The following is a 17,795-nucleotide window of genomic DNA, read 5'->3' as shown; positions in this document are numbered from 1 at the left end:
TCTCCCATCTGTTGAATATTCATCAGTGTTGATCTAATCTGTGCCAGGCAGACAGCTAGCATTGAGTCACTGTGCAGGGTCCGAACAGTCTCTCTCAGTCTCTGTCTTTCTCAACCGGACTCCCTATCTGCGTGCCAGGCCGCAAATGAAAGGATCTCTGTGAGTGCGGGTTAGCGTGCCACACACACACCCATACATTCACACACTGGGCTAGAGGACTTTCTTCGGAACCGGGTGTCTCGTCGAAGAGGACACACATTAGCATGCGCGCGCACGCAGGGGAATCGCAAAAACATCGAACCAAAACAAACTTCAGACGGGCCAATCACAAACAACACAGCTCAGCGGACTGAGTAAAGACACTGTGATTAGTTGTGTCATAAACAAATCGCCGATAAGGAACCACGAGTTTTCAGAAAAGTTCACATCCTGTAGGTTGACTTTAAGTTTGTCCTCCCTCCCTTCTATGTTCGAGCCAGACATGTGGTTTGAGATGATGGAGAATCCCAGTGGGAACACTGTCTGTGCAGACACATGCTTTGCTCTTCATCGCTCACGTCGACTCAAAGCATGTTTTCGTTACAGATGTCCGAAATGTTTTAATCACAGCCCACCGGCAAAAGACTGCACTGATCCATTCGTTAGGTCCAGACTATGAGAATGAAATCTATCCTCGGATCATACAAACGCCAACATGATGGAGCATCGCTGCAATCAGTGTTAAAAGAGATGGATTGTTTGGGGGCACAGTGGAGCAAAGAGTTCAGTGAGATTGAGCTTTTTTTTTTTTTTGTCTCTACTTCTTCCAGGAACATTAAACACAAACACTCGCTGTGCACAGGTAAAGCTGCACATGGTTCACTGTTCTCGGACACATTCTGACAGGATGATTCCACATGTGTACAACCAATCGTGTGTGTGTGTGTGTGTGCATGTACATCGGTGGGATTCCTCCAATTCTCCAGTGACATTAGCTCACGGGCGCAGAGCACAGCTGACCCCCCCCCCCCCCCCCCCCCCCCGACTTTGTAAGGTGAAACTTCACATGGTCTGTTCTGCATATCCACTGCACAACAGCACATACGAGCATGTGCCGAGGGTGAAACTACCTTCTTTGTGAATCCCAGCGTGCGACTGAGCAGAATCAGGACGGGCAGACCGACGGCATTTTCAACACGTTGGATTTATCAAGTGTGTCAGCGCTTGAACGGGCGCTTAGTCCACATTTAGAAAGAATCTGTCAACGTGGGAGTGAAAGGTGAAAGAGCTGACAGGGGTCTACAAATTCAGTTTAGAAACTGGGTGGCGATGGAGGGAACGAGAAGAAGCGAGACAAGTGATGATTTGTGTGCTCTGATGTTGGAGCGGCTGTGGTGTGAGAGAATGAAACGTCTGGAGTGTGGGAACCGAAAAGCTTCACCTACATCAGCCTGAGGCCACATGTTAACAGATACAGGTAAACAATCACATTTACATGTAGATTATCCCAGCAAAACACTTCCTTTGGATAATTTAGACACACGTCCAGCTTCATGAATGTTTCAAATAAAAATTAGGTGACGCAACAGTCACTCCACCCTGGCTGAGAGGGAAGACAACTCCCTGTTTTGACTGGAACAATAGCAACAAAACTCCTACACCAATGTGAAACCATGAGGGAATTTGTGTCGATTTCCAGTAAATAATGCCATTGTGTAATTTGCCATCATGCTCAATACAATGTTTCTTCTATCAAGAGAAAGCCTCCCAATGTACAGCACATCTTTACGGAGCACAACTATTACACGTCACTTCTAAGAGTTTGAGTGACTCAAAGGAGAGAAGCTTCAGCCTCGTCTGTTAGAAAAAGAACCATGGCTTGCTCCTTTCTCAAAACTTTTGACTTCTTTGAATTGCACAAGAGCAGATTTCTATTTTGGCAATGCGTGATGCAATTACAGCTGAGATGTTTATACTTGCGTAACATTAATGTATTACTGTTATACAGAAGTGGGAACGAGAGCAATAAAAATACTTCTGGTATCACATTTGGTTTACGTGCAATGGCAAAGAAGTTTTGAAGATGGGAGCCGACACAGTCTGAAGGCTCAGCTGCCTTTGGTCAACTGACTGGAATTCCTAGCATTCGTACTGACACAAATGTTGGTCTCAGCAGACTTTCAGTAAGTCATTATCGAGCAGCATCCCTTTGATGAGAAGACAAGACAAGTTACTGTGTTGAAGCTCCACATCTTGTTTTTTCTGGGGATCATCATTACTACTAACATACATCCTCTGCTTCGTTACCTGCCGGGTCTGTGATGTATATTATTTTTATGTTGTCAAAAGCAACCAACAGATAAACATTGTCTTATTCAGTCTGAGCCGCAATTGATTATCCCCTTCATATCACAACCAAAATCCACAATCTATTACAGACAGACTCGAGAGGCTCACTTATTGAATACATCCAAGCATATACACATTTAAAGAAAGCCTCGAACTGTCTGGATACCATCTCGCACTGCAAAATATAGAGCCAATTTAAAGTTACTGCGATATCAAAATATACACCGAACAACAATAAACTGTTTCAATGCACTGTGCATAATCGCTCTGATTGGTAACACATCTGGCCAATCAGATGAAGCCTGATCATTTGTTCGCATTAATCATACGTATTTGAAGAAAATAGTGTTGAAGTTGTCATCTCGTATTAAAAAACATCCTATGTTGATCTAAAAGGTATATTGTGAAGTAATATACTGTATAAAATTGTAAACAATTACAAACACCACTAATGTTTATTTTACCAAGTCTGCTCTCGTAGCTCCAGAGGATTGCCATTTCACACATTTACTCCCATCTTTATTTTCACAATATAACTTACAGATATATCTCGACTTGGAATGCCATCCAAAGCTAAAGTAAAAACCGACACCAAAATGAATCGTTGAAGGGCGCTCCGTCAAAACTATCTCTGGTGGCGTTATTAAAAATTCCACAGCCAGCGCGCACGGCACTGGGCTCGAGTTTCTATTCATGCTTGGGAATCTGAGCCAAGATGCACAGCTAATCTGCCGATCGAGTTACACTCCGTTACGTTTTTCACATCATGATGCAAAGTGACTCAAAGAAGGTGCGTGTTTGCTAACTCTACAATAAAAAAAATAAAAAAAAAGACAAGAGGTTTCAATCCTCGCATGTTTATTCTGTACTTTCCTTTCAGCTCACATTCCTTTGTTCAACATACTCCGGGTTCAGTTGCGTCGGGGTTGAATTGTGGTGTACATTGCATTAACTATTGTTGTAGGGATGGCCTTGTGACGACCGGCTCTCTGGAGGAAAGAACAATGTTAACAGTCTACAACGGGGCTGTGCATCTGATGTAACGTTAGAACGTCAGAAGTGCGATCACTTTCTCTTTGCTACGTGATCTAGGGACTGGAGTGGCAGATTGAAATCTCCACCAACTGGCTTGAACTGTGTGGTATTGTAGCCATGCTTTGTATTGAAGGGACTCAATAACTGACTGGAAAAAAAAAACCTATGAGTCATGGACACATTACCCCCAAAAGGATGAAATGAAATTGCTCTGTGAAAGTCATTACGGGAGGCATTGTAAGTAATTGTTCCTATACTCCACCCAGCGATTCACCAAGGTAACACTAAAATTGAACCATAAAGAAAATAGAAACAGAAGGATAAAAGACTGCTGATGTAACACGTTGTGTTACTCAACCACAGCTGTCCTGAACGCTGTTAAAGGTAGAGCAATAGAGGATTCCACAGCAGCAACAGATGTCTGACTTAAACCTGCAGCGTTCAGCCAACAGTGGGAGACTGTTGAGGTCGGCAGGACAAAGGGCCGCAGCTCACTCTTTTCAGAGGGCTTCCTCAGGATATCCGTGGCTCGAGCAGAACAGTGCTTTGCCATCCCAGCAGAGGAAACCTGCCAGATCTCTGTGTGACCTCAATAATGCGGCTGGTCAGGGAGGGGGAGCACAGGAGAAGTGAGCAGACTTCGGCTGGGCAACAATAGACAAACATTAGGCTATTATAGACTGCGTTGGCAAGAATACAAAGTGGCTTAAAGCAGAAAAATACCCAGGCATATGCTGCTCCTATATAGGGAGTGATCCATGTCTCTAAAAGGATCTTTTCATCCAACCACGTCTCCCAATCAATAATCATGTCTGGAGAGCAGCGTTGCATCCTTTGGTTTAGAGATGAAACTTCCACTCACACTCAGCAGAACAACATAAGAGGAGAAGGGTTCTCTGCAGGCCCGTAAAGTATTTCCATAAAGCCTTGACCTAACAAAGGAGGAAATCTTTGCATGTGTGCACAATGCATAGGTGGAACAGATCATACTATTTTAATTGCCAGTCAATTAAAAAAATGCAGCTCTGAAGAAAAAATTAAAATAAAAATACCCAAAATTTTCCAGAAAGTGAGTCGAACAAGAAGCGAACATCTGCAAACCTATAACTGGTATACCTCGTGTGCCACAACTTTCCGAAACTACTTTTGAATTTTAATTAGCTGAAGGTTTACTTACTCTGCCTCAACCACAAATAAATGACTGGCCTTCTCAGGTATTCATATTAAACATATTCTGCTACACGAGCTGTGTGTGTGTGTGTGTGTGTGTGTGTGTGTGTGTGTGTGTGTGTGTGTGTGTGTGTGTGTGTGTGTGTGTGTGTGTGTGTGTGTGTGTGTGTGTGTGTGTGTGTGTGTGTGTGTGTGTGTGTGTGTGTGTGTGTGTGTGTGTGTGTGTGTGTGTGTGTGTGTGTGTGTGTGTGTGTGTTTGGTTAACCTCAGAGTCAGGATGCCCGCGGAGGAACACTGCACACAGAAGTAGCCTTTGATTTCCAGTCATAACATGACAAAAACCCACTCTGAAAGTTCAACTGTCGATGACATTATGAGTATGAACTCTTTGCTGAGTGTTTTAATCATTATCCGTAGTGTCCCTCATGTATGAAGACGGAGCAGCTTTCAAGTTTGGTTTATGTGTTGAAACATAAAGTAGAGCAAGCACGTCAGCCAGATCTCTATCAGGAAGGATCTGGAGAGGTATGTAGGCCTGTTCTCACGTGTGGGGACCCAAAACCAAAGGGATTTGTTACAGCGAGAGATGGTGGGTCGCAGAGAATGAGGCAGGCTGGAAATTTAAAGGGCACATATCACCGGCAAAACAAAAGCCATTGAAAGTCAAAGAGCAATGCTTTTTATATATATATAAAACAACCAAAATATGCTGTTCATTGTTCATACAGTCTCACAATGTGCTTCAAGATAAAAAAAAAAAAAACTCATATTGTCCACATAAAGTTCACTATAAAGGGCAATTTGGTCGAGACTTAAATCTGCAGACATGGCTTTGTTACCATTTGAACTATTTAAAGCAACATTAAAACAAAATGTAATTAGTTTTGAACAGATTGACAGGCACAATTTGCATCTACATTTTGTTGTAGAATTAAATTCTACCTGATTTAACCAACTGATAAAACCAGGAAAGTTCAACCTTTTATTTTATTTTGGTGTCATTTTGTTCAACATTTAGATGAATCTACCAATTTAAAGTTGCAGACAAACATACAATCTCCACTAATTGTGACATAACTTTTTTTTTTTTTTTTTACAATAAATATCTTTGTAAATTTCAAACATATAATATAAAGTTTTAAGAACCTTTATGAAAAAAATGTTTTGAGGATAAACGGATAAAAACTTTCGATAATGTTTATGGTTGATTCTTAAAGGGAAAAAACAACAAAGATGAGCAAATTTGCATCAGGGGCAATAAATACAGATAAATGGTCTCTTACCTGAGAGAGAGAGACACACACACACACACACACACACACACACACACACACACACACACACACACACACACACACACACACACACAACCAAATCAACACATCTTGCCTAAAACAAACCGGAAGTGGCTGCGATGGATTTGGTCAGCATTAATCACATCTCTCTACATCCTGTAAAATTATGTGTTGTTATCATTATGCCTCCCGATTTACAAGCTTTTAAAAAGTGCAAACATTTAACAGAAGTTAAAAAGAAACAAACCAAATGAGGTAAGCTGACACACATTGGAAAATAACGTGTCATAAAACAATTCCTTTTGGGATTAATAAAGCATTGCCATTCTACCATAACCCTACATTGCACTGCAAGTCAAATATTCCACATAATTTCTGTTCTGAGAAACTATTCCACGGAATCTTAAATGCGCTATGTTGATGGCAACTATGTTGTCATGGAGCCTAAACTATGTTTGATACTGACAAACACAAAACGGAGGATTAATACCATTGTGTCAAAGTTAAATGCGAAGTATTGTAAATGCCACACAACATAAAACACACACAGATGCGTTACAAAGGGTTAAATCTTCACATCAAAACGTACCATCCTTCCAATCCAGTCCGGGGCCCTAAGCACTCTTTGCACACCTGAAGGACACCAGTAGAGCTACTGGATCAAATACTGTGGCCTTTAAAGACGCACAAAGTGTCGCTGCGCGTGATTTGCATTGGCGCACAATCACAGTATGCAAACCACCGTCAGCTTTGAAGATGAGGGTGAAAAATCACAGTTTGTTGTGATCATGCCAGACACTAATCCTCGTTAGCCCCCTCCAAAAAAAACAACCCAAAAAAAACTTACCAGCATCCCCATTACGTCCGTCCAGAGCTGAGAAAAACTGTCGGAAGCGGCTGCGCCGTCTCCCTGAGGCTCTTCTGAAGACGCACAGGTCCCCTGCTCTCCCTCCATAGTGTGTTTAGGAAGACTTTACTCAAGTCAGATCTATATGACGCTGGAGTCCGAAGCCACAGGCTGAGGCCCAGTCGTAAACAAGAGATCCGTGCCAACGCTGCTCCTACAGAAAGTTGCCCTTGGCGCACCGGTGAAGTGTTCCAACATTGCTTGGCACGATTAAAAGTCCAAAGCGTAATTTGCGTCCTGACATGCTAACGGAACTCCCACAGCGAGTTGTTTGCTCGACTTGGATATTAAAAAAAAAAAAAAAAAAGATAAAGACAGGTGGCCTTGTGTTGTGTAGACACACAAGCGATCTTAAAGCCCCCCGAGCGGTTCCCTGCTCCCTCCGCACCGCGCAGATCCGCGCTCGGGTTTTAACCAAACCTCACGCCGTGAGGGAAAAGTCGTCCGAGGCGGGCGGAAAAAAAAAAGTTTTCGAAAAGTTACTAAACTTCCTCGATGACCGTCAAAAAAAAAAAGAAAAGAAAAGAAGAAAGTCTGCCAAAAGTTGCGAACCGACCACACGAGCGCGTGTTTACATTAAAAAAGTGGAGCGAGAGAGAACAGAGAGCTAATCCTCCAAACAGCGCGCCCTCCCCCCGCCCTCACTTCACCGCACTCCCTCTCCCTCTCTCTCCCTCCCTCACACACACACACACACGCACACGCGCACACACACACACACACACACACACAGCTCCATCACATCTTTTCAAGAGTCACACGTTTCTTCAAATATTCTGGAAGAATTGAGATAACAAACATCTGCAGAATTACACCCAATCAATTGTTTAGTCGTGTCGTCCTCCCTGTTTTGTCTTTACGGTTCCTTTGTTATTTTCAACATGCCCTTTGGTTTGGTCTGTATTGCTGAGTATATTTCTGATTCAGTTCACCTCCGAATGCAAAGTTAATTAAAGTGGTGCTGAGTTGTGAGATGGGAATAGCTTGGACAAGGCTCGTTTGTTTCCCTCTGATTATGTTAGATCACATTTGTTGTTATAATCATGGACATAAAACTTGTGATAAAAGTCAGGTTCAATCTACGTCTTTGTAAATAACCCATAACCTAAAGGACACCAGTGTAGGGGGGAGCGGGGTACTTTTGAGCCTTTTAGAGATATTTATGAAGATATTTTTCACATTTCTATATAATGTCAAGAAGTAAGAGATTATTTCTTTTAAACCCCGAAATATTCTACAATAGCAATGAAAAATGTTCCAGTTTCTAATCATCTAAATAAATGTACTCATGCCTTGTATATGCAGTATTTGTTTCTGATTAATGTCTCAATCATCTGTATTAATCCACATAAATAGTGGGACTGATGTGAATAAAGCAATGTGGATATTTGACCTCTGAACATGTTTTTCACAGGAAATAATAATTGTTCTCTCCCGTCACTGAAACCTGCAGTTATACTTGACAATTATTATTCCCAACCAGTTCAACTTCTGTATTTGTTACAGATAGGCAGGTTTAAACTTGTAGAGACACCGAATATTCTCAAAAAGTCAAATGGTTCCATTGGTTGCAACAGTGCAGAACTTTTTTTCTTCTTCATTTAATCTCATGCTGACATGCTTTCCACCAATACATCTCCCCTGCCCGTTTTGAATGGGGATTGTGAACAAAGCACATTCTCCACACAATTGTGTAGAAAAACAAAACAAAAAAAAAAGAGCATGGGAAAAAAAATATTTCAGGGGTGACACACACACAGTGCCCTTTGCCTGCATGAATCCAAGCAAAACATAACGGATGACAAGAAAACACATTTTTTAAATTGTAACTACCTTTAAAACAATCTATTTCTTGTAACTGATGAATTTAGGGTTTCTGTAGGATTGGCACACATGCATACAGAATACAAACAGCAGGTGGCCTGCAGTGGAACAACACTGTTTGCAATTGCTGCAGATGTCATTTGAATACAAGTGGAATAGAGAGAAACACTTTATGTACAAGCATGAAATTGCCCATCTATCCTGTCTGATCAGCCGATTGTTACGCCCCACCAGCAGCCCTCTCCATTGTGAGAGGAGGAGTCCTGAAACTATCTCTGGCTCTCCCTCTTGTCGTCTCCGCCACATTTTCTCAAGAGTGGCTACAGCTGCCCGACCCTACGACACAAGCCAGAAAGGCTTAGCGTTGGGAGAGATGGGAAAAAAAGAATCGCCAAACGTTTTATCGCTCCACACTTGGCTTCCTCTGCTGTGGTTTTAGTGACGCTGCATTACTACCTGCACGCAGTTTACCAAGTCAGACACCAACCGCATCAAATCAGAACATGCAAGAAGAAGAAAAATAACCATCCGAAAGAGAGCAGACTCGGAAAAATGTCTCCCCACATTCCTTTTGTGGAACCATGCATAACGCCATCAGTTACACAATAATCCGCAAAGATAAAGTTTCAATCCGAAGCGCAAGCAAATAGGCTATCTGATCGCAGCCATTGGGTCAATTAGTTATGGATCAACAGACTCAAGAATTTCACACATGTACGTATATGTTTGTCATAATAATTGAAATATGATCAAGGTGTGCACTATATTTTTGTGTTCCTCATTTTAAAGCCATTGTTTGTTGAGGGAGTGGTTATGGGGCTTCTCATGAGAAGGAGGAAGAAAGGTGTAGGGATTAACATTAATAATAGTTCTTCTGTAGAGCAAGACGGTCGGTTTAAGATCATAAAGAAATCCACAGAGATATTCCAGTCTAGCCTTAAGTGGAGTAACTTTCAGCAAAACAAAACACATTTTGAAATCATCTTTGTTCTTTTCCCACACGCCAGATGTTCAATTGTGTCCTCTCGGACGCCCCTCCTGGCCTTCCCTTCACACACAGGATGGCGGTTTAAGGTTTGTGTAGGTGAAGAATGACTTTTATAGGCCTTGGATGAGCAACAGCTGCTCAACACCATCCCGCTCGCAGTCTAAACACACAGAACACCCTTTGCACACAAGAGCAGCTTTGTCCGGGGTCAAGTTGACAGTGCGGGGGTCTGCCGACATCACATCTGTAATCTCGGAGTGGCGGCGGCAGCAAGCGGTCCGCGGTGCAATTACGCCATTGCTCCGTCCGTCAGCTCTCATCTGTTCGTGCCCTGCGGTGACCATGTTGTGGTATGCAAGTGTGATGTGAAGGCGTTTCATACGCTGTCCGTACATACAAAAGTCTCCTTTAATAAATGCACTGTACCCACATGCGAGACAGTGTGACCCCCCCCCCCCCCCCCCCCCCAACATAGGCCGCCTCAAACAAAGAGGTCAAATTGTTAATGAGGAGAAGAGGAAGCCTGTTGATTGAGCACATGCTCATCAAACACTGCTAGTGTGTGTGCGTGTGTGTGTGTGTGTGTGTGTGGCTGCCTGCTTTACTTCTTTTCACACGAACCACTAATCAAGGTGTAAGACTGCCAGACAAGAGGAAGTGAGAGTCACTCCCTGCATGTTTCAACCGATTCTAATTGCAGATTCACTCCATGCTAAAGTTTCTTTCAAGTGCATTCCTGGATGAGATTCAATGGGAACATTTGGTCAGGAACCAGGACAAAATGTGCTGCTCGTGAACAAGCCAAAGATACGTCTGCAGCCAATTACCCACGTCTATAGGTTTTGCAGTAAAAACAGGACCTTATTTCATGGTTGTAGGATTTGCTTTCATGACAAGGATGAAGTCATGAGTATAAACTGCTGACACACTCGTAAGAAACTTAAAAACCTTAACCTTTTCCTGACTTTTCTTCAGCGTCGTAGCGACTTTGACACATCCATTGTCTTTCATCTTTTCTTTCAAGTCCTTCCAGAATGTTGTTTCTAATCGTTACTGATGGTCTCTTTGTCTTATCACGCAGACGAAATATATAAATATATATACCGATCCTTGTGATTTTATGAGCAGAAAAAGCAGCGTCATCAAGATTGAGACGAAGCAGACAAAATGAATTAACATCAAATCTGTTGAGGAACAATAAAATAGTCAGTGTTGGCATGAATTTGGGATATCTGTCAGGTTCTGCTCGATATAAATATACCAATCTTAATTATGAAGTCAGTCACGTTTAGTGGTAGAACTTCGTCAACATGCCAACACTATTTGTTACTTTTCCGCTCACTCTTGTTTAGTGCTCTATAAAATTTGGTTGGACTGAAAAGAGAGCAGGATCGACTCCTGAAGACGGTAGAATAAATTAAATCTATAAAGATTCAACTAATCACTTTCCCACGTCCTTTTCATAACCTATGTCAAAGTTCCCACAGGCAGCTGCGGGGAAAAACATCTGTCAAGGCAGGAGATTTTCTATAAATGCACTTGCCCTGGATTATAGTGTATCAAATGTGTCATTTTCCAACGGAAGTGAAGAAGCAAGATTATAAGAAAGCCAAGTAGCATGTATAAACACACCCATTAGAGACCACCATGATCATTGCAAATAGTTTCTTAACCACTGACATTACAACAATAGGCATAATCTGTGAAGTAAGACACATATTAAAACACAGTCTCTATTTCCAGCTCTGTGCTGTTGGGAATAGCAGGAGGATGTAAGAAGAAGCATGAGGTGATGAGGGTGGGGTCACAGTGTAAAGAGACAGCAGTCCAGACGCAGAGGAGAAACTTGAAATACAGGCAGAAAAAGAATGCAGATTACATGAAGGCACGACAGGGTCGGACCTCCCCTGATAGTGAGAGTGACCCTTCTGAGAGGTCAGTGACCCCGTGGTTTAAAAATAACCCCCTTTGGGAGTCAAGACGGGTACTGAGTGATTAACAACCTGGTAGAGTGACAGCAAGGTGGAGGAATGTTACATGACCACACACACTGACACCTTCATGTATACTCTTATGTTGACACACCTACAGACAGATGTGTTTTCCAGTCCCGATCCTTTACATTTTCAATATGCAGACACCTTTCTTCCGCTTTATACCCTTCTCACACATATCAACTAATTGGACTGAAGTCCAAAACCGATATCCTTTAGTCCTCGACATGCTTTCTCATAGTGAATAATTGGGATCAAGATTTTCACATCATTAATTCCCCCGGTCAAAGGCCCGGCGGTTTTATGGCCTTTTCTTTGAATCGGTCTGAAAGTGAGCGATTGTTCTTGCTATTTATCCTTGTGCATATTTGTGTGCTTATATTTATCCCAAAGTGTAATAATTGTGTGTGTGTGTGAAGAGGCGGCAGGCAGATCAGCCCTTCAGTGCTTCACGCGCCGCTGAGTCTTGTGTAGGAGTTATCACACAAGCCCAATTAGCATGACAACTAATTACTGTTTCTTTGGTCCCCTCCCCCAGCTAAGCAACTCATTAAATTAAATCAACATGCTGGTCTTTCTACTGAAAACAAGGCTTTAAGGGAGTCATATAATGATCAGCTGGCACTCGCTGTTTATGTGTTCTCCGTATTACTTTTCAGAGGGCGGTCAACCATAACACCGGTGGCCCTTTGAAACCTGGAAAAATATTAACGTCTACAATCAACACAGGACTTACCACTGGGCTGGAAGGGGAGAGAAAAGCAGAAAGAGAGAAGATGACCACTGAGTGAGAGCGAGATAAGCAGGCAGAGTGATATGCATGGGCAGCAGGGAGAATGCAGAGAACGACAACAAACAGAAACATACACACAAAAAAACAAGCTGAAGGTCAGCATGAGTCATGAGGTGCATATGATAGCCAGCTGTGAGCTACACCATATATCCTCTCAAGACTTCTACAAACAGCTCATACAGGGAGCAGCTAGTCAGGACAAACAAGGACGTAAGGGCTATTGTCAAATCAAATAAGTCTGCATCTTACAGAATGATTATCGCATAGCAAAATAATCAGGATACCACCTTCTGACACCATTGTGCACCTATTAAAGTGCATATCTTCTTCATGCAATTCAGGTTAAGAGTTTTTGCAAAAAGTTGGTAAAATACAAATGTACATTCATACATGCATACAAACAAAAAATACATACACGCAGGCAAAAACATAATCTTTTCCCCAAAACTTTCTTTGTCAAAGGTAACAAACTAAACACTTGCTCTAAGTTCATCTAATGCAATTAAGTGAAATTCACTTTGTACGGAAGCAGTCTTGTGTTGGTCGACTCTCTTTGCCTATGTGCATACAGTCTCTATTTAATTATGCCTCCCACAACTGCAAGCACTCAAAAGTTGTTATTTCAAGTTCTTATCCATCCTTTCAGTGGCGTATTAGTAATTCCAGGTCCCTTTCATGTGCTTTGTGTTGAAATAGCATTATTGCAAAAACAAAGCATATTTCTGCTAAGCCCCAAATTCCTGGATTCTCCATGCAGTGCATGCCTCTGTGACCATGTGGTCGGTGATTATGTTACACCATTGTGTGTAGGCAAGTGTGCAAGCTTTGAGTTCAGGGCGTTTCAATCAGGCCCGACTGAAAGGACAGATGTTGTTATGGATGTAAGCGAGCTTATAATATCACGAGCAGCCCTGCATGGAAGGCGACGAGTCCTTAAACAGAGTGCACAGTCGGCATATTTGAACTCGGGTGGATGTGTGCAGGTGGGAGTGTGAATCGGAGGAAGCGGCGAAGAAGGAACAAATTACGTCTTTGTCAGCCTGGTGTCCACAGGCGTGAATGAAAATAACAAGAACGTGGTTTGCTTGCTTGTTTGTTTGGAGCGGCTCCGCGGGTGCAGCCAGAGCAGATGTGTTGGTCTCACTGTGGATGGAGGTCATGCGACTTGGCTGGCAGCTGTGCTGGTGTCAGGGCGGCACTGCCAGGCTGACGGCTCATGTCGAATATGTCATCGCACTCTGTGTACTGAAGGTCTGCACTGGATGTACAGTTTTAGAACGGTATCGTACTTTCGTGAAAGCAGAAGCTGCAATTTTCCCCAGACAAAATACTGTCACCATAAAACCACACACACACACACACACACACACACACACACACACACACACACACACACACACACACACACACACACACACACACACACACACACACACACACACACACACACACACACACACACACACAGCACTGTTCCATAGGTCAGAATGTGAAAAGTATAAGAACACTCTTTTTGGCCAAACAGGTTATAATCCTGCTGTGGTTTTCAAGATAGTAGCCTTACACTGGACATAATATGCAATGATTCTATTTCCAGCTTTATTCAACTTAGTGTTGTGGGATGCTGGAACTGTGGGTGAAGTCGGACTACAACCTACATACAGTATGTCACCACTTGCCAGTTTGCCACAGACAGACGATTCACACCTATGTGTTATATAAAGTGCTCAATCTTCAAACTTTTTTTTTTTCTTTTTTGCAGGAGGGAATCAGACTACTCGAAAAAAAAACATTCATCTACAGGAAAACACGCAAACTATATGGTATCACAGTCTCGCTATGTGTGGATGTGGCTAACCATGTCCTGTCAAGCTAATGAACAGAATGTGAAGAAACACCGGTCGCAATGTGAAAGACATCAGTGAGAGTTAAAAAATATATTCCAGAGTTGCCCCTCCTCGATATTCCACTTTGGACCACCAGGTGGTGCGTCTTTTGAGCTCCAGTACTCCAATCAAAAAAGTTTAATCTGAAAGACTAAAAACAAAATTACACAATGTGACTTTAAAAATGTTTGTTTCTCAATCAAATCTTGAAAGCACCCAAAAAATGTTTGGTATTATTTTCACTCTTTTTTGGTAGCAATGTTTTATGATAAGTGTCATGGCTATCAGGATTCCAATGAATCTAATTTAGAATTTTTCTTTTTCACTTTTCTAAACCCTTTCAAAAAGCTATGTTTCACTTGTGTTTACCTCTAAGTCCCTCATACAGATCTAAATGTAGGCATCAAGGTGGGACAAAGTGCTTCCCCCTGCTGTTGATATGTATCCTTACAGACCACATGGCTGAAGCAGGACACTGAACTGTCTATAAAATTCTTCCACACCCTTTTATGAAAGCCAGCCTGCCATATGTTAGCCCCAAAGCTAAGTACAGTAAATAAATAAATAAATAAAAAATTGGCTTGGCCTCGATGTCATTAATGAGCCCGTGTGCTGTGAACATACTGTGTAATTAAGCAGTGTGGTTTCAACCAAAGCTCAGTTATATAGTGTGTCTTTCAGGTTTAAAGAACTCCAATAAATGCAGAGAAACATGAACATACTCCGGCTTTTAAAGCCCAAATAGGGCTGCTTGCATTCACGCTAATGCTGTAAGACAGTAGCCAGTAGGGCTCCATAAAACATTATATGGGCCCGTTTCTGCTTTGTTTCTCCACCTAAATACTCTCACCTGTTGTTTTATCAGAATTCTGTGACATGACACAAAACAGAGAGAAGTCTAACGGGTAAAGTCTTGAAATAGGTGAAAAGTAAGAGGGGTTTCTTTCATTTTTAAAGACAGAAAAAACACAGAAGTCCTGAATGTTGAGAAAGATAGACTGGGTCTTGTGAAATGTGGTATCCTTGTAAAACACACAAACAAACACTGATACACATTGAGCAGTGAAACTGAAGCAAACTGCAAAATGAATTGCTGCAAAATTGATATATTGTTGGGAAAAAAACACACACACACACACACACACACACACACACACACACACACACACACACACACACACACACACTCCGGACTATGTTTCATGAGGATATACAGCTTCATATCATATTGTACACTAGCGGCAAAATACTGCAGACCGACATTTGGTTATGTATTATATGTTATAATAACCTGTTGCTCAGCCAGCGCCGGGCTGCTGTGGTACAGCTTTCTATAATTACTGTCAGTATTCACGCAGCCATCATATATTTCATGCACGACTTGTGACACATGATTTGTCACACACGCATTTGCCCGTTTGCACATTACAGGCAAATAAACAGCCTTGCTGACACGCAAAAAAAGATTCTTCTAACTTGCAGCGGTGGATGCATAGCAAAACCTCAGTGAAGAGGGATTTTCAGCACAAGCATGTGACTGATTGCTCAGCGCTGTTTAAAGTCATAGTGTTAAAGGTATTGGGAGGTACTGTGCCAGTGATGATGAATCATTTTCCAAAGCTATTATTCAGCTTCATGAGGCAAAAGGGAAAAAATGTTCCAGATTTTGCCTGTTTCACATAAACAATCTATTCAACTGAAGACAACCGTTATTATATTAAAATGTAATTATATAGACACAAGGCTCCCGCACGCGGAACTAAACCCAAATCCATTTTTAGATAACCTGCCAAAGACAGGCAGTCATAGCTTCATTCAGGTAACTCCAGTGTCAGCAGACACTTCAGGGTGAGTTAAACAGGTAATGAAATGTGGCTGAGATGTATCTGCAGGAGCACAGAATAAATTCTATATTTACGTCTCATTCTGCACTGCAGATGGAAAGGGGAGAGGATTCTGTGAAAAGTTAAAAAACGAAGGACAATTTGAATAAAGTACAAAACAATTCAATGAAGAAAATCTATAAAAGTAGCTAAATTAATGAGAAATCGACAGAAAATCTAATACAAATATTTCAAAATATACCATAAGCCAACATCATAGCACAACCTTTATGTATTCCCTCCCTAAGGCTCGAACACCAGTTGTGTGGTTTCATCAATGCCTCAATAAGTTACACAGTCCATTTTGAAAATGTATGGGAATGTGAAAACATTTCATGTTTTTGATATTAAAAAATACACATGGTTATTACATTGTCTAATTAAACGGTTAATAACAAGCAAAGCTTTCAGGGTATACTGTGTGCGTGCGTGTGTGTGTGTGTGTGTGTGTGTGTGTGTGTGTGTGTGTGTGTGTGTGTGTGTGTGTGTGTGTGTGTGTGTGTGTGTCCGGTTGGCTTTCTACTCGGCGCTCAACCACACAACACACAAACATAATGCAAGCTCAGCTCAACCACTGTAGCCCTCCACTTTCACAGGAATTTCCCCCCATTTTACCCCAGAGGATCCTGCTTACACTGACAAAATATGAAACCAGCGGCCGCGTTAAACCGCAAAAACACAAACTTGTATATTTTCCTAATTACAGGAGGGTGGGGTTATGTGGAGACGTACAAGCGAATGGTCAAACCAGTGAAACCAGCAAAACAATTTATGTGACAATGATCCCACAAACAATACAGATAGATTCAATATTGATTTGCTATATTTATCTGCATGTCTTCAGCTGAATCCAACATCGTATGGTTTAAAAAAAAAAAGTGTTTCATATATCAGTTTCATTCAAAGAAAGCTAACCTTTACCCATGCGAAATAGTGTCAAAATACAAAAATGGAAGAAGGTTGTCTGAAGGGAAACAGCGTGACTTGGCAAAATTATTAATCTGAAGCAAGAATGCATTAATCGATAATATCTAAACAACTCCATTAATCTATCAGAGCATTTGGTGTCAGAGCTCAGCAGTGTGGTACATGCCAGCAGTTACAATCCCAGACCTTTAAGTCATCAATATAGATTTTTTCTTTTTTTTAATCTTTAAATATAAACATTTGAGCTCTATCATGATGGACGATGGGAGGATTTCACTCTGTGATAAGCCAGCTCCAAACTGGACTGAGAGGTAACTATGGTGATTACACAATGCTTGGCATACGGTGTCGCGGTGGTTGCTTCAGCATGGCGAGACCTCATTACGGGGCTGGTGGGGAGTCCTGCCTGAAATCTCTGGTCCAGACGGTCACTCAGACCTAATTAACACACCTTACTGACTCACTGACTCGATTCCTCACCGGCCTCTGTTATCCATGCCCCCACAGATCTTATCAGTGTGGGGCCTGAGCCGACATGCTACCATGTGCAACAACAACAACAAACAAACAAACAAACCTCACTCCCAAGCTGATAAATTAAACAAATGGAGCAGTTGGTGGTCATTAGCTTTGTGGGATTAATCATTGTCCTTCCAGTCTGGGTGAGAGGCCAGCCAGTGAAGAGCCTGATCCACTGGCTCCCCTCGCTCTCCTGGAAGAGCGCAGCTTCTCTGGAGCCAAGACATCTCAGTGGGACCAGAAGCG

At 42.0% G+C, this 17,795-nt stretch overlaps 1 protein-coding gene across 3 annotated transcripts in view; it reads right to left on the bottom strand.

Moving 5' to 3' along the window:
• Positions 1 to 17,795, bottom strand: part of sash1a (SAM and SH3 domain containing 1a) — a gene marked incomplete at its 5' end in the record, with an annotated part of 145,736 nt that overhangs the window by 39,465 nt on the left and 88,476 nt on the right. Inside the window, one exon of one of the 3 annotated variants that reach the window (XM_080514284.1) lies at positions 6,676 to 7,231. The exons of the other annotated variants lie outside the window; for them this stretch is intronic. Within the exon in view, the coding sequence (XP_080370410.1) occupies positions 6,676 to 6,783 (108 nt within the window). Of the gene's footprint in view, positions 1 to 6,675; positions 7,232 to 17,795 lie in introns of those variants that run through there. 3 annotated transcript variants of the gene reach the window in all.

Source organism: Blennius ocellaris (genome assembly GCF_963422515.1).
Source record: "Blennius ocellaris genome assembly, chromosome: 18".
NCBI lineage: Eukaryota > Metazoa > Chordata > Actinopteri > Blenniiformes > Blenniidae > Blennius > Blennius ocellaris.
This window is presented reverse-complemented; position numbering and strand designations above follow the sequence as displayed.